At 46.4% G+C, this 17925-nt stretch overlaps 1 protein-coding gene across 5 annotated transcripts in view; it reads left to right on the top strand.

Annotated features, from left to right (window-relative positions):
- FRMD5 (FERM domain containing 5) overlaps positions 1 to 17305 on the top strand; it is a 383704-nt gene extending 366399 nt beyond the window's left edge. For 2 of the 5 annotated variants that reach the window (XM_049782481.1, XM_049782486.1), the window contains 6 exons: positions 2321 to 2384; positions 3031 to 3122; positions 6835 to 6909; positions 7444 to 7512; positions 8928 to 9034; positions 16157 to 17305. In XM_049782481.1, coding sequence (XP_049638438.1) covers positions 2321 to 2384; positions 3031 to 3122; positions 6835 to 6909; positions 7444 to 7512; positions 8928 to 9034; positions 16157 to 16734 — 985 coding nt within the window. In that variant the 3' untranslated portion in view covers positions 16735 to 17305. The remainder of the gene's footprint in view (positions 1 to 2320; positions 2385 to 3030; positions 3123 to 6834; positions 6910 to 7443; positions 7513 to 8927; positions 9035 to 16156) is intronic. The other 3 variants (XM_049782485.1, XM_049782484.1, XM_049782483.1) reach the window with 3 other exon arrangements.
- The last annotated feature ends 620 nt before the right edge of the window (positions 17306 to 17925 follow it).

The following is a 17925-nucleotide window of genomic DNA, read 5'->3' as shown; positions in this document are numbered from 1 at the left end:
GTGTAGACTCTGGGGATGATGCTACATCTTGGTCAGTTTTCTGCTGAAGATGTTTCAGGGTGCCAGCCTTCTCCATCTTGCATGCCTCTGCTGAGCTGGCAGACTGACTCTGCCTTTTCGATCTTTATTGCTCTTGCAAAGAACAGCAATATGATGGTCAGCCAGAGTACCAGGGAAATTGCTCCTTAGGCTGGCCCCTGCAAGGTCCCATCACCAGGAAAATAGCCTCTTTCCTAGGTAGTTGCTACACAGGAGCCCACACACACCTATGTGTTGGGCCTACCTGAGAAAGCCTGCTCATAGCACACCCTGAGTGAAAGTATTGAAGGTTTGGTGTCTTCTGTCCAACAAATTATAGGAAAAAATAGTTAGATTCAGTGAGGAATATACTTATGTGAGGAGATGTAATTTGAGTACTCAGAGAAAGGCAAGTGGTTGAGCTGGACCCTTAATTCGGACATGCCTGTCACACAGACTCACAGACCTTAATTTTCCCCCATTCCTCCAAGCCCTGGTGTTCTCTGGCTCTCCTAGATCCTTTTCATGCTACAAAGTTTTCTGCACTAGGTCTCAACTTTAAAGTTACAGATAGAGAGCTGGAGTGATAGTATGGCTCATAAGATGTTTAACTTGCATGTGACTGGCCCAGGCTTGTTGTCTGGCACCCTTATGGTCCCTGAACTTCATCAGGAGTAATTCCTGAGTACAGAGCCAGGAATAAGTCCTGAACACTGCTGGGTATGGTTCAGTAAAACCAAAATAAATCAATTTAAAAGTAACAGGTATGAATCTAATCTCGCGTCCAAAAGAAAATGCCTTACTTCCCTGACTGGTTGAAGCCTGAACAATTTGTGTGCATGTTTGTATATTATGCATCAGTAATATTTTACATTCTGTGTATCTGAGACGTCCACAGCGAGGGCATCAACCAGGAAGAAGTACCATGACTAGCATTAGTTCAGTGCTGATCATCAGAAACTGTAAATACTCATTCTGCCCCCAGCCAGAGCCTCTGGGATCACAGAAACCAGTGACTTCCCTCTGGCCCTGAGTTTTCCCCAGCGATGAATTGGGTACCTGGTTCTCACTGCCTTTCTGCTTCTTCCTGTGATTTAAGGGCATCACTCTAGAAAGTGCAGAGGAAAAAGCCAAGTAGAGGCTGATAGGTATTGCCAGACATTCTCAGGATTCCAGCTGGGTAGAATAGTATGGACTCGGCCCCTCAGTAAGGCAAAGAGTATCCTCTAACCCCAGCTCCAGAGGGTACCATGACAGGTCTGAGGAGAATGATGAAGAGTAAATGATGCCAAAGTGCCATTCTCCAACTCTCAGAGGCATCCACCTACATTCCACTTTGTAAATGTAACAAGGCTGAGAACAGTGTGTGGAGGTGAGGTGTGACCCATGCCATGTACAGTAATCATGTCACTTCTGATTTGCGCCTGTCCTGTGGGTGACGTACCCTAGTATCCTGTTTGCCTCTTTTACTGCAGCCATTCACTGGGCTGGTGGCTTCACGGATTTTTCTTCAACCCCCCTAAGCCCCTTTCCTGGTCAGTACGCTGCATGACTGTTCCATGTAATCCGTTCTCTCTTTCTCTATCTCTCTCTCTTTCTCTGGTATGTTGCCCCATCCTCCTCCCCAGGATTGTTACATTTGTCTGCATTAAAATTGCATTTTCAGGGGCTGGAGGGATAGTACAGCAGGTGAGGCACTTGCCTTGCATGCAGCCAATCCAGGTTCAATCCCTAGCATTCCATACGGTCTCCTGAGCATCACCAGGAGCGATTATTAAGTGCAGAACCAGGTGTAACCCCTGAGCACTGCTGAGTGTGGCCCAATGACAAAAAAAAAAAAAATGTGTTGTATTTACAGTGGCATAGTCACCTGAAGCCTCAATTCCCTCAGAACCTGGTTGTATTATTTTTTTCATGACTTGCTGTATCTTGAACTTTGGCCTTATCAGCTGCCTGTGGCAACTCATATTCCCAATCCCATCTGGAAACTGACCTGTGTGGGAGCCTAGCTCTGAGAAGTTCTGGGATACTTCTCCTAGATTCACTTTCCATACAAACATTTCCTCCTCTTTTGGCCACTTTTGATGAGCCTGAAATCCTCCTATCACCCAATTATTAGAGTGTGATTGACCAGAAAAATGTGGATTATGCTGTTTCAACAACTGTTCTCTGAGGTCACTGCACTGGTGTCTTGTTTCAGTTCTAATTTTGACTAAAACTGTGTCTGTGCCTGGAGTCCCTCCAGTTGGGGCTCTGACTCAACAGCCTAAGCGGGTGACAGGGGGTTTCTCTGTGCTTCTAGGAATGAGGTGACCAAGCTGAAATTTGAAGGAAAGACTTTCTATTTATATGTAAGTCAGAAAGAGGTGAGTTCTGGCTTCCTTCTCTTTAGGGGGACTTGGCATGGGACAGTTCCGATGGGCAGGGCCAGAGGGCTGACTGAGCTCATCCACTTGTAGGTGAAGCCACGTCCAAAGACAAGACTTGGGAAGTTGGGGGTGAGGGTGGAAGGGCCTGGAGTATGGACTTCTTCAGGGAAGTAGATGGCACCCAGAGATTTGGTTTGTTTGGGGCCGCACCTAGCAATGTTCAGTGGTTACTCCTGGTTCTACACACAGAAATTACTCCTGTCTATGCTCAGGGAACCATATAGGATGCCAGGGAGAGAACCTGGGTCAGCTGCGTGCAAGACAAGAGCAACTACCTGCTGATTTATCACTCCAGTCCTATTCAGGGTTGTTGTTGTTGCTGATGCTGCTATTTTTGCTTCTAAAGGAAAATTCTAAGGTGAAATAAATACAAACTTGCTGAGTCTCCCCAAGAGCAGAGCCCAACTGATCTGCCTGTCTGACTCCTTTTCTGCTAGCCACTGCTGCTTCCCTTCTGCAGACCCTCCCTGGAGTCAGGGGGATCCTGTGGGGAGCTCCCAAGCATCTCAGAAGGTTGTATCCTGGCATCCTTATCTGTCACTTCTCCACCTACCCTTGGCTGTTTTTCTGCAATTTTTTGTAGGAAAAGAAAATTATTCTCACATATTTTGCTCCAACTCCAGAAGCCTGCAAGCACCTCTGGAAGTGTGGAATTGAGAACCAGGCCTTCTACAAGTGAGTAGGTGCATGCAGCAGGGGTGGCCTTTACCAGACTCAGAAACAAGAGAGGCAATTGGTGGGAAAGAATCCTCTCTGAACCTGAAGAGAGAGGAGATACTGCCAGTTCCAGACTAGCTTCAGAGCATAGTTGAGTCAGGTTTTAGCAGCTGTCCATAGTTTGCCTTGCTACTCTTTGGACGGCCCCTATAGCAGAACTATTTAGGAACTTTTCAGAATAAGACTTGAACCAACCCTGGCTTAAGCCTTTTACACCCCTGGGTGGCAGAAAGACGACAGATGCCTGAGGGAATGGGTGCTTCCAAGTTGCTCACTCAACCTAGGACACTCCAGCTTGCTCCCAAGAGAGATGGTCTTGTACTGAGGTGGGGCTGATGCCAGCCCTGTGGATGGGTTATTAGCCAGACCTGGTGTTACCAGTTGACAGGCCAAGTGCCTGGAGATATAGAGTAGGTGAGCTGGAGAAGCAAGGGCTGATGGATGTTACAGAGAACTAAGCTTTGGGCCAAAAGAAAGAACTTTGCTCTCCAAAGAAGTCTGGTAAAGCCACTTGTGCTGTTTTCTGTTAAGAAAAAAATATATAAAAGGGAGGGGCTGGAGAGATAGCATGGAGGTAAGACGTTTGCCTTGCATGCATCCCATATGGTCCCCTGAGCACTGCCAGGTGTGACCCAAAAAAAAAAAAAAAAAAAAAAAAAAACATGGGGCCAGAGAGATAACATGGTTCCCCGAGCCTGCCAGGAGTGATTTCTGAGCATAAAGCCAGGAGTTACCCCTGAGCGCTGCCGGGTGTGACCCAAAAAACAAAAATAAAATAAAATAAAATTTAAAAAAGGGCGATGTCATAGGATCAAGGCATTTTGGATCAAGGGATTTCCCTGGGGTCTCCCTACCCGAGTTCAGTCCCTGGGCTCCTGAGTACTGCTGGCTACAGTAGCCCCAGGTGTCTTGAGTGGTCCCTGAGATTGCTGGTATTAGCAGCACAGCAGCTAAGACTACCCTAGTGGGTTCACTATGAGAGAGTCATCTTTCTGGCTGAATATTGCTGGGAGTGACCTCTCGGCTTCTGAGCACTGCTTGGGAAGCTCTATCTGGGGGCGGGGGTGGGGGGAGAAGGTGGTTATAAAAGCATTAGGGGCAAAGATGTGGCCCATCAAAAAATTGGTTAAGGTTAAGAGAGATAGCATGGAGGTAGGGTGTTTGCCTTGCATGCAGAAGAATGGTGGTTTGAATCCTGGCATCCCATATGGTCCCCTGAGCCTGCCAGGAGTGATTTCTGAGCATAGAGCCAGGAGTAATCCCTTAGTGCTGCTGGGTGTGACCCAAAAACCAAAAAGAAAAGAAAGGAACTGGTAAAGTGTTAGATAAAGTATGTTCCATTGAAACCCTGAGAGGCCAGAGCAGTGGCATAAGTGGTAGAGTGTTTGCCTTGCACGCACTAACTTAGAACAGACTGAGGTTCGATCCCTGGCATCCCATATAATCCCCGAAGCCAGGAGTGATTTCTGAGCGCATAGCCACAAGTAACCCTTAGTGTCACCCGGTGTGGCCCAAAAACCAAAAAGAAAAATAAAACCCTGCTTCATTGTTTTTAAAATAATATGATGATCTATACTTTAATAAGCTCTATCAGAATCTAGGCAGCATTGGGGTAGTATACAAGGTATATTTTGCCTCTGGCTGATATGCCATGTCTTCCCTCGGTAGTAACCAGAAGGCTCAGTGGAAGATTAGGCAAGCAGCCTTCTCCCAGATGGACCCTGCTCTCAGGAGAGCTGGTCTCCTCTGTTTCTATGGGAGCCATAACTGCTGAGCTGTCCACACCAGCAATCCCAGAGACTACCCAGGACACCCGGGGCTACTGCAGGGAGCAGGCAAGCTCCCTGCTTGTCTCATGCTACCTGTGCAATGTTCCACCAAACTGAGCAGGAGCTCCAATTTTAAACACTTCTCATGGAGAGGACACATGGAAGAGATTTCCACAGGATAACATTTTCCTCACGTGGAGTTCCAGGCTGTTCATGGAAAAATTTCAATACCATTTCTAGTGGCTCTTGTTTTTCTGTGTCCTGAGAAGAGGACTGTGCTTTTGAACTTGTAACCAAACTGAGTCTTATACCACTATTACATTTTCATGGGAGTGAAGGAGGGGGCAAAAAATAGTTCAGTAGCTGAGAGTTCTTGCCCCACAAGGACAAGCTCAGAAGTGTCAACCCTAGAGCTTCAGGCTCTAAAGGGAACTGACAGCTCTACTCTGAGGGATCTAGAGGAAAAGGGCCCTGACAGGCTCAGAGGCTTAGAAAGCACCCAGGGCCAGCCAGAGCTTAATCCCACAGCCAGTTTAGGAATAGAAGTTTCATACACACAAGTCTATATCTGTCAGCATCCTCACTTGATCTTGAGGCTGGTTTTTCACTATTATCCATAGACTCTTTAATGTTCTAATTAACTGGGTCACATCCCAGTTGTACCAGTCTCTGGCAGCCGCCACATGGGCCTCCCTCTGCGCATCTCACGTGCAGTCCCTGGCCTGGCTTTGGCCTCTTGCTTTGAAGAGATCTGGGTCAGAATAATGACCATGCTCAGGCAAGACGTTTTGAAGCTGGGATGTTACAGAGGAGCCAGCTCCCAAGACTGCCCAGCAATCCTGACTGGTGTTATACTGCGGGATCTCAGGCATATTGTAGTCCGAGCAGGGTCTTAGGAGACAACCCTCTGGGAAGTACTGTCCAGATTTCCTTGTCTGAGTGGCATTGGGAGACAGCCACGGGAGGGTTCCCGAAGCTCTGCCTCCGTGGTCTATGCCATGGCTATGAGAGCCAGATACTCCATGGGAGGGGGAATGGTTACAAACTCAAGTAAATGATGATGCAGCTTTCATCTGTTAAGTTTCCTCATTGGGGCCGGGGCAGTGGCAATGGCGTCTGCCTTGCGCATGCTAGCATAGGACGGACCACGGTTCGATCCCCAAGCATCCTAATGGTCCCCCAAGCCAGAATCGATTTCTGAGCACATAGCCAGGAGTAACCCCTGAGTATCACCGGGTGTGGCTTCCCAAAAAAAATTTAAATAAAAAGTTTCCTCATTGTAAGAGTTCTGTTATATCTGACAGAAACTTTAGGGGTCTCTCTAATAAGGAGGGAACACAAATGTCAGCCCCTGCTCCTCTTTCACCACTTACTGAAATAGTAATACAGTGGGGCCGGAGAGATAGCATGGAGGTAAGGCTTTGCCTTTCATGTAGAAGGTCCGTGGTTCAAATCCCAGCATCCCATATGGTCCCCCGTGCCTGCCAGGAGCGATTTCTGAGCATAGAGCCAGGAGTAACCCCTGATCACTGCCAGGTGTGACCCAAAAACAAACAAACAAAAAAAGAAATAGTAATACAGTTAGCAAACAGTGGGGCCAAAGGGACCCAATTTCTTATGGAAAATTAGACAGAGGAGGAGAGGGAAATAGGTCTGAGTTCACACTGCACACTGAGGTTAGAGAATTGCTTTGCTGTTGCCTCAGATCATCATCCCTGATATTTATTCTTAGTCCCCTGGTGAGCCTTAAGAAGCACTTCTGGGGTTCAATATGCCTAAAGAAGATACAGCACCAAGGAGGGCTGTGAAGGCCGTTTCCTAAAGTTTCTTTAAGTAACCTTTGAAAGGATCTGGGATTGCATTGCTGCAGCCTGTGTGACACTGATTTTGCCTTGCTGTAGGCTGGAGAAATCAAGTCAAGTTCGAACAGTGTCCAGCAGCAATTTGTTCTTCAAAGGGAGCCGGTTCCGATACAGGTAAATAGTGACAGTAAGTAACTATCATGGACCTATCCTTAGGCCCATCTCTGGAAATGCCTCCTCAAGATCATATAACTGGGAACCCCCAGAAAAGCTTGAGATTCCAACCAACTCACCTTTCTCCTAATCCTATGACCATTTCTCCTTCCTGCAGCTGTCTGTCTGAAAGTTTTCAAATGTGTTGTTTCTGTTCTTAAGAGCAGCAGCAAACTAAATACCATACCATACTTTTTGTGTCTAAAGACCCTTTTCTTATAACATTTCTGGAGCATGCTGGACATGTGAGAAGTAAGCCCAAAGATAGTGAACTCTAAAATAAGTTCAGATGTTAAAACACCTTAGAACTCTTTAATGCAGCAAACAAGCAAACAAGCCTCACTCGGTGACCAAAACATTGGTAAAGGGTAAAAGAAATCACTCTGGACTAAGGAGGCTATTTTCCACTGCAGCCGAAGTAGCTAAGAGCTTAGAGAAGAGTCAGTCCTGGAACAGTCTCATTTCTTGTTACTTGTTTCTTGCTACTATTTCTAGTGGCCGGGTTGCAAAGGAAGTAATGGAGTCAAGTGCCAAGATCAAACGGGAGCCTCCAGAAATACACAGGTAGGCTGCCAGGAGCATTCCCCCAAAATCAGTTTCAGCTCAAATCCAAGGATATCAGAGGTCAGCAATTTGAGGATCATAAAGATACTTACCACAGTGACTCCCAAAAGGTGAGGACAAAGGAAGGGTGAAGAAAACTGCAGGGAAAGGCTTTAATCCTAGTACCCACAAGCCTTAGTGGAAAATAAAGAAGGACTGACATGAACAGTGTTAGCATACTAGAAACCACCTCGTGAATTGTATTATCCTCCTGAGTGTTAAAATCAGTCATAGACCACGACCCCATGACCACACAACAATATTTCATTGGACCCTTGATAGGAAGCCAGGTATCCCCACTGCCTGTCACATGGAATCTATAAGTCTTGGAATCCATGCTTTTATGTATACCTGTGGAACAGATTTGCAGAAACCTATCTTCTAGAATCTAAGAAGACCTTGAGCCTTCGATGGGCTAGGAGCCATTGAGCACCTGACAGCAAGAATGGGAGAATGGAGGCCGGAGTGATAGTACAGCGTTAAGGTGTTCACCTTGCACGCGGCCATCACAGGACGGACCCTGGTTTGAATCCTGGCATCCCTGAGCCTGCCAGGAGCGACTTCTGAGCACAGAGCCAGGAGCAACCCATGAGTGCCTTTGGGTGTGGCCCAAAAATTAAAAAAAAAGAATGGGAGAACGGCCAGTTGCCCCTCAGAGCTTTGCTGCCACCAGAAGTCTGAGGAACCAGGGGATACCTCCTACAATGTTCTCTGGGTGCATTTTCTGGAGCACTGCTCATTCTGAGACAATCCTGCCCTCACAGACCACAAGCAGCACCACTGTCATACTCAATAAATTTTCAGGGATTAGCCAGAGTAATGGTACAGTGGGTAGGCACTTCCCATGCACAGAGCCATCGCAGGGCTATCCCCAGTACTGCATAAGGTTCCCTGTGCACAAACATGAATAAGACCAAGCACCACTGTGATGACTACCCCACCCCCGCCAAAAAAAAGACAAAGAAGATAGAGGAATTTAAATTGTCTGTTGACTAGGCTCCAGCAACTAAAGTCAAAAAGCCAGGTAAATTTGGTTTTTGGTTTTTGGTTTGGTTGTTGTTTTTTTGTTTTGTTTTGTTTTGTTTTGGCTTTTGGGCCACACCTGTTGACTCTCAGGGGTTACTTCTGACTATGCACTCAGAAATCACTCCGGGCTTGGGGAGCTATGTGGGACGCTGGAGGATTGAACCACAGTCCATCCTAGGCTAGCACTTGCAAGGCAGATAGATGCCTTACCTCTAGCACCACTGCTCCAGCCCCTTTTGTTTGTTTTTAATGAAATAAACCATCTGGGTAATTCCACTGGGCATTCCTCTACTGTAAGTTCCAATTTTACATGTCGTGCTCTAAGCTGACAGTTTTCTCTCAAACTCCAGAGCAGGGATGGTTCCTAGCCGCAGCTGCCCCTCCATAACCCATGGCCCACGGCTGAGCAGCGTCCCCAGGACTCGGAGAAGAGCAGTTCACATCTCCATCATGGAAGGTGAGCAAATATGGCAGCTATGGTCTCCTGAGGGACCTCCAAAACCTTGGCAGAAGCTGCTTTGCATTAGACTCAGTGGCAGGTTTCTCAGATGGTGGGTGGGCACAGCAGCTGGATGGCAGCTAAAGGGGGACACTCCCATGCCCACAGCCCCTGAGGGCTACAGCCTGGGAAGAGGTTGTAGACACGATTGTGTTAGAGAGACATTATGTGGAACCTACCAGATTCCGTGTACTTCTGAAACTGCTTTTTATTTCAGCTGGATTCTCACCAAAACAAAACAAAATGATCGGGAAGTGGCAGGTGGAGTTAGCTAGAAACAGAAACTGTTGGTTCTGAATGCTGGAGCCTGTCCTACCATCCGAATTCCTGACCCAGCATCCTGCATTATGGAGTCAGGGATGGGGATTAAACCAGATCTTCAGCAGTTAAGGATAGTGTTACTCCCTCTCAGAATGGCTCGCCTGTTTGGGGACTCTGGGAATATGCCTCTGGCCAAGCCTGCTGACACTGAGAGATGTTTTCATACGACTTAAAGAGATCTTAAAGAGCAAGGTCAGGAGAGGGCACTGGACATCTGTTTTGAGTGAAGATAAAGGATTCTGGTGGGAAAGTGATTCTCTTAGTGCCAGCCTGAAAAATAAATTAAAAAGGAATTATTGGAGGCTGGAGCAAAAGCACAGTGGGTAGGGCATTTGCCTTGCACACAACGACCTAGGTTCGATCCCTAGCTTCCCAAATGGTCTCCTGAGCCTGGCAGGAATAATTTCTGAGTGCAGAGCCAGGAGTATATCTGAGCACCACTGGGTATGGCCCAAAAACCTAAAATAAATAAATAAATAAATAATAAAAAGGAATGATTGAGATTGGAGAAATAGTACAAGGGCACATGCCTGATCCAGGTTTGATCCCTAGCACCACATCACTGGTGTGACCCTCACCACCACAGGGCCCAAGCATTGAGCCACTGTCCTAGTTGGCCAAGAATCATTAAGTAACCCCTGGACCCCTTGATCACCTCTCAGAAGGGTCCTTACCACCAAAAAAAGAGGGAAGGTGAGAGTTCAACTATGCCCTCATTCAAAATGAGATTTGACTTAAAGGAGCACATGCTGGAGTCCAGGGCTCAGTCCTAGGCACCCTCAGGGTCCCCTGAGCACAATGTGTGTGGTTCTAAAACCAAAAGTGAGGGGTTCCCATTAAAGATCCTACAAAGACAGCTGAGTCTCGCTGTCTACCCAAATAAATGTCTACCAGCAATAAATGGCGTGACCATGGCCTCGCAAATGTGGAAGCTGCCATACTCCCAGCACATTATGGGAATTTGAAAGTGACTAGTTTGCCACCAGAAATCCCCTTCCCAGGGCTGGAGAGATAGCATGGAGGCAGGGTGTTTGCCTTGCATGCAGAAGGACGGTGGTTCAAATCTCGGCATGCCATTATGGTCCCCGAGCCTGCCAGGAGCAATTTCTGAGCATAGAGCCAGGAGTAACTCCCCCCAAAAAAAGAAAGAAAGAAATCTTCTTTCCTAGAGTTTATATGGTGTATAAATTAGTATCACAGCAAGCATTTGACCTTTCTCAAAGAAGGCTTTGCTCTCTCTAAAAATACAAGGAAGGTAGGAGCCAGAGTTATAGCACAGCAGTAAGACATATGCCTTGCATAGTGCCTACACAGGATGGACCCCGGTTCGAATCCCCGCATCCCATATGGTCCTCGAGTCTGCTACGGTCGATTTCTGAGCACAGAGCCAGGAGTAACCCCTGAGCACTGCCACTGGGTGTGACTCAAAAACCAAAATAAATAAATAAAAATATAAGGGGGAAATTACAAAAACATTAAAATGTCACTTTAAATGAAACCATATAATCCTGATAAACCAGGGCCCTTGAAAACAATGGCTAGACATTGGCTGGCTCTACTCCTGCTCTCAGGTAACTAAGAAAGGAGACTCATGTGTGCATGCACCTTCCTTCAGGGCAGGAGGCACCATTTAGATACAGGTAGCCTGGCCAATTTCTACCCTCACACACTTCAGATCCACAGGCCCAGGTCCTGGGTTATCAGGGGCAGTTCTGACCTCCCTTCCTCTGGATTTGTTCCCTGGTCCCCTAGTCCCTCGTGCTCTGGGCCCTTACACAGGCATCCGAGCAATGCCGACTGGCTGCAGGAGTGTTACTTTTTATGGCTCTAAGTGCTCCCGACAAAACCCAGGCCTGATAACAATAGCCTTCTGCTTCCCAAGCCCAGCCTGCTGTGGGCTGGCAGTGCCACCAGCTCTATTCTGTGCGAGCGGCTCTGAGAAGGGGCTATCTTGGTGAGTGAACATCTTTCCCCTCCATACCACTTTGCCCAGCTGGTTTCCACAGAAGCGCCTGTCCACTGGGCCACCATGGGAAAGAGTGTGATTAAGATTCACACCAGAGTGCCTGTGCAGCTGCGGTTAACTAACCATTGCTTCCGGCCCTTGAGCATTCGTATCCTGAGGATGGGGCCCCGGCTCCAGTGTAGACTCCTGACCACTGTGCTCCCCAGTCCTCTTGCAGCCTCCTCTGTTCAAGATGATCAGCAGGAGCACCTCCAAGGTAAAACAAAAAAAAAAAAAAAACTCCTGTTTGCTAACCCCAACCTCACCCCTAACCTGTCACAGTAGCTTTGATGAAGGGGTGAGAAGAGATGAGAGATGGTTTCTAGAAAGACTTACATGGGATGATGACCTTACTATATGTCTTTTTTTTTTGGTGTGGGGGGTGTCACACCCGGCAGCACTCAGGGGTTACTCCTGGCTCCACACTCAGAAATCACTCCTGGCAGGCTCGGGATGACCTTCTGCATGAAAGGCAAACACATTATCTGCATGCTATCTCTCCGGGCCCACTATGTCTTTTGATGTGGGATCAAAAGACTAACTTACTAATTTTCTCAGGCTACCTACTAGAAATGTACAAGTGTGCATATCCATGTTCTCCCTGTGATGTGTCTGATAGGGTCTTTCTGGCTTGTTTTCTATGTCATGACCTGGCCTCTTCCAGCCCAAGCAAACCTAATTATAGCCAAGTCAAGTTTACAGGGAAGTAGCTTCCCGCAGTTACAATGACCAAACTTAGTAGCCAGACAACCAAGCCTATAGAGGTGTCCTTGTTCATGGGACACTCAGGAATGGAATTGCTGATGACATATTTTTTAATTATTGTAGCAATTTCCATATTGTTTTTCTTCTTTCTCATTCTCCACATCCTTGGCCAGCTCTTGCACTCATCTTTTGATAAAAGCCATTCTAAAAAGGTTGAGATGATGTTTCTAGTATTTTTTAATCTACATTTTTCCAATTATAATATTAAATCACTTTCGTGTACCTATGGTCATCTGCATGTCTTTAGATAAAGATATACTCAGATACTCTAAGTGCCCACTTGAAGTGGGGTCCTCTCCTAGCAATTCTTGGCCAACCAGAGCCAAGGTTCAATGAAAGGGCCTGAAGATTGGTTATTAGTGACCACTACAGTAACCCTTGGAGGTACATGGCAGCACAAGTGATGTGGCACCATGTGGTGCCAGGGCTCTAACAAGAGTGTAGGGTTGGAGTGATAGTACAGTGAATATGGCCTTGTACATGGCCAATTAGGGTTTGGGCCTGGCACTCCATATGGTCCTCCAAGTAATGACAGAAGTAAGTCCTGAAAACCACCAGGTATGACCAAAAAATATATAAATAAATAACCAGCTACATACATAACTTGAATTTTGTTTTGTTTTTTGAGCACCTCCATGGTGCTCAGGGGTTACTCCTGGCTCTGCACTCAGGAAATCTCTCATGGCTGTGTTCAGGGGATGCCATAGATTGAACCTGAGTCAATCATGAAAAGCAAGCACCTTACCCACTGTACTATCTTTCCACCTCAATGATCTGAATCTTTTTTTTTATATATTTTGGTTTTGGGGCCACACCTGGTGGTGCTCAGGGGTTACTCTTGGCTCTGTGCTCAAAAATCATTCGTGGCAGGCATGAGGGACCATATAGGATGCTGAGATTCGAACCACTGTCCATCCTGGATAGGCTGCATGCATGGCAAATTTCCTACCACTGTGCTTTTTCTCTGTCCCCATGATCTGAATCTTAACCCTTGTCCTACAGCACCTGCCATTTAAAAAATCACATTCTTCAAGGTGTTTATGTTGATTGGCAGAGCTAATGTATGTTTTAGATATTAATCCCTTACCATATAAGATTTACAAATATTTTCTCTGTAGTGAATTAAATGTTTTTGCTGTATCCAACAGTGCTCAGGGGACCATATGTGGCATGTAGTGCTGGGGATCAAACCTGGGTCAGCCACATGCAAGGCAAGCACCCAACCTACTGTAGTCTCCTGGAGTGGATTGCCTTTTAAATTTTTCTTTTGCTATATAAATGGATTTAATTCTTTGTTTTGGTTTTTGAGAGACACCCAATATTGAAGTGACCAGGGTCACTCCTGGTAGGGCTTGAGGGATCATATAAGGTGTCAGGGATCAAACCCAGGTGAGCTACCTCTGCAAGGCAAGTGTCCTATCTCTTTATCCCCAGCTTTTTTAGTTTGACACAGTTCCAGTGGTGTTCAGAACTATCCTTCCAGTACTGAGAATCATATAATTATAGGGATCAAACTGTTCCCCCAGGCATGCTCTCAGCCCTTTGAGCTATCTCCCTCGTCCTCCACTCACATATTTTAGCTTGTGTTAGCAATCATATTTAAAAAAAAAAAAACCTCGGGGCCGGCGAGGTGGCGCTAGAGGTAAGGTGTCTGCCTTGCAAGCACTAGCCAAGGAATGACCGCGGTTCGATTCCCCGGCGTCCCATATGGTCCCCCCAAGCCAGGGGCAATTTCTGAATGCTTAGCCAGGAGTAACCCCTGAGCATCAAACGGGTGTGGCCCAAAAAAAAAAAAAAAAAAACTCAGGGGCCGGAGCAATGGCCCAAGCAGTTGGCATTTGCCTTGCATGTGCTGACCTAAGACGGACCATGATTCAATCCTCCAACATCCCATATGGTCCCCCAAGCCAGGAGCAATTTATGAGTGCATAGCCAGGAGTAACCCCTGAGCAAAACAAAGCAAAACAAACAAAAAAAGTAACTCAAGTGCCAGAGAGCTAGCACAGCTATAGGGTGGTTGCCTTGCACGCAGCTGACCCAGGACAGACAGTGGTTCAAATCTCAGCACCCCACATGGTTCCCTGAGCCATCCAGGAGCGATTTCTGAGCACAGAGCTAGGAGTAACTTCTGAGTACTGCCAGGTGCGACCCAAAAACAAACAAACAAACAATCTCATCTACACAATAGAATACTATACAAACCATTAGGAAAAATGAAGTCATGAAATTTGCATATACATGGATGGACATGGAGATTATTATGCTGAATGAAATGAGTCAGAGGAAAAGAGATAAAATTGAATAATCTCACTTATCCATAGTATATAAGGAAAATAAAAGACTATGGGGATGATATCCAGAGACAATAGAGATCACGATTAGGAGGACTAGACCACGGTAGGAAGCTTGCCACAAAGAGCAAAGAGTGCAGTTAGAGTAGAGAAGGGTCTACTATAAAAGGCACATGTATGGCACTTCTTCATTAACAGTAATGCAAACCACAGTGTCAGAAAAGAGAGTGAAAGAAACAGAGAGAGATACCTCCCCCAGAAGCAGGCAGGGAGGATAGGTGGGTGGGATGAAGACATCAGGGAAGGTTAGAGGGAAACTTGACATTGGTGATGGGAAATGTACACTGGTGAAGGTTGTTGTACATTGTATGATTGTAACTAAATCATGAACAACTTTATCTGTGGGGAAAAAAAACTGTAGTATGAATAGCCTTGTAACCAGAGTGTTTAAATAAAATAAAATAAAATTCTAGGGGCCGGAGCAATAGTGCAGCGGTAGAGCATTTGCCTTGCATGTGACTGACCCAGGATGGACCTGGGTTCAATCCCCAGCATCCTATATGGTCCCCCAAGCCAGAAGCGATTTCTGAGTGCATAGCCAGGAGTAACCCCTGAGCGTCACCAGGTGTGGCCCAAAAATAAATAAATAAATAAAATTCTATGCCTGAGTCAGAATGTAGCACAGGGGCTAAGACCCTTACCTTCAGGTAGCTGATCCCATACAGTCCTGGCACTGCTAAAGGTCCCCTGAGCATCACCAGAGTTTGAGCACTGCCTGGTAGCCCAGAAACCACAAAAACAAAAACAAAAAAACTCTCTATACCAAAAGTTTACCACCTATGTTTCTAGGAATTCTTACAATTTTGTTAAATTCAAGCCTTTAACCCACTGAGTTGGTTTTAACCCATACTGATTTTTAAGTATGGTAAAAAAAAAAAAAAGAGTAGCTCGTTTTCACCTATTTACTTTTTACCACACCCTGCAGTGCTTACTCAAAGATCATATAGTGATAGAAATCAAAGCCGAGACCATCTGCATACAAAATGGGCTGGACCTCCCTAGCCCCCACACTTCATTTTATAGCACTTGGCTATCTGGTTTTCCCAGCACCATTTGTTTGCAGTTTTATGTTTTTATTGCCATATCTGGCAATGCTTAGGAGTTACTCCTAGCTCTGCACTCAGGAATCAGTACTGGCAGTGATCCTGGAATCATAAATGGTACCAGAGATCAAACCTGGATCAGCCACATGCAAGGCAAGTATCCTATCTGCTGTTCTATCTCTCTGCCCGCTCTTGGTACCATTTGTGGAAAAGGCTCTTTTTTCATGTTATATATTCTTGGCTCCTCTGCCATATAGATATAGATATGGATTTATTTATTTCTGGGCTTTTCAGTTCCTTGGATACATGTCTGTTTTATGCTAGTACTACATATGATTACTCAATTTCCTGTTTAAAAACAGGAAGCATGATGTCACCAATGTTTTTCTTATTTCTCAAGACTTGCTTTGGCTCTTGAGGGTCTTTTGGTTTTATTTCTATAAAAAAATAATACCCTTGGAATTTTCATGGGGAGTATACCGAATCTTTAAATTGCTCTGGTTAAATCCAACCACCAGAATGGGGGTGTCCCATGAGACCACAGCACAGGCAGGGCAACACAGAAAGTCTGCTCATCGCCCTTTTGCTTTCCCAGGCCTAGAGTCCTTGCGGGACAGTGCTCACTCCACCCCGGTGCGCTCCTCTTCCCATGGCGACACCTTCCTGCCTCACGTGCGAAGCAGCCGGGCAGACAGCAACGAGAGAGTCACTGTGATTGCAGACGAGGCCTACAGCCCTGCAGACAGCGTGCTGCCCACGCCGGTGGCGGAACACAGCCTGGAGCTGATGCTGCTCTCCCGGCAGATCAACGGGGCCACCTGCAGCATCGAGGAGGAGAAGGAGTCAGAGGCCAGCACCCCAACGGCGGCAGAGATGGAGGCCCTGGGTGGAGAGCTGAGGGCCCTGTGTCAGGGGCACGGCAGGCCAGAGGAGGAACAGGTGAATAAGTTTGTTTTAAGTGTCCTCCGTTTGCTCCTTGTGACCATGGGACTCCTCTTTGTTTTGCTCCTCCTCCTGATCATCCTCACTGAATCTGACCTTGACATTGCCTTTTTCCGCGATATCCGACAGACCCCCGAGTTTGAACAATTCCACTATCAATACTTTTGTCCCCTCAGGCGATGGTTTGCCTGCAAAATCCGCTCCGTGGTGAGCCTGCTCATTGACACCTGAGAAGGCATGAAACCTCCCCAAAACTAGCCAGGTGGACCCCGGAGCCCAGCTAACCCGTCCCAGCAATGGGACCCATCGCGGAACCATCACGGCATATTCACCAAGTCCTCCTCTCATGACTCAGAGTCCACAGCCCGGGAGGGTCCTTTCCCAGAAGAAGCAAGGGATGGGCTCCTGCCCTGTCCACAGAAACTGGGACAACTCCTTTCCTTCGAAGGAAAGCCTTTCGAGAAAGGCTCGGCAACTCTCATCCTCCCAAGTTGCAGGATAATTTTTAGTTTTGACTTTTGATTTTTCATAGATGTGTATTATTTTGAAAGTATCAAATGAAAATTATTTATTTTACTATTACTTATGATCACAGTAGTGTCACCGAGCAGTGGGGCACTCGCTGAAGACTAGAATGCTGCATCTCTCTTCTCCGCAGCTTCTTTCCTGCTGGGTGCCAGCATTTCTGCCACAGCCTTGGCGAGGGGGCTGGACAATGGGAACTGTCCTGTTTTCTCACCAGGCAGGGCTTTTAATAAAGTAACTCACCGTGTAGAATGATTAAATGGAAAGTTGCTTCTTATGATGGTCTGAGTTGGATTTTCTTTTCCCTTTTTCTCCCACACCTCAAAATCTAAGCAGAAGGAACCACCACTACACAGCAACAGGGGTGAGAGAAGGCTGTATGTCTCCTTAGACTAGATCCTACTAGGCATCAGGATGCATTTTATTCCATGCACTTAAGATTTCAGTGAGCTTTCTCCTTGCAGAATCCCAGACTCTTTCAGTGCTCTGGAGATGTTAGATGAAATCAAAGTTAGATGTTAGCGGAAGTAAAAAAAAAATCATATTTTTATGTTTCTGGACTAAGAAAATAAGAGTCTGATGAGCTTAAACGGTGCCAGAAAGAAACTGCTCCTGAGAGTGAAAACTTCAGAAAATAGAATTCTAAAATCAACAGCCTTGAAAGAGACCCAGAAAAGACTCTTAGGATTTTTTGACATGATCTACAAAATGAATGTAGCAGAGATCAACTCTGAAATGTAGAATTACTGCCCCCTAGTGTTCCTCTGAACTGGGAAAAGCTGAGGAAGCCAAGCAAGTGTGCGAAGGGTGAGTGTAGGGCTGAGGTCTATAACTCTTCAAGTAATCGTACACAAGACTTGGTTTGCATCGTAGGGAGAGATTTTTAAGGCATCTGGG

The sequence above is a fragment of the Suncus etruscus genome, chromosome 10 (assembly GCF_024139225.1).
Source record: "Suncus etruscus isolate mSunEtr1 chromosome 10, mSunEtr1.pri.cur, whole genome shotgun sequence".
In the NCBI taxonomy this organism is placed as follows: Eukaryota; Metazoa; Chordata; class Mammalia; order Eulipotyphla; family Soricidae; genus Suncus; species Suncus etruscus.
This window is presented reverse-complemented; position numbering and strand designations above follow the sequence as displayed.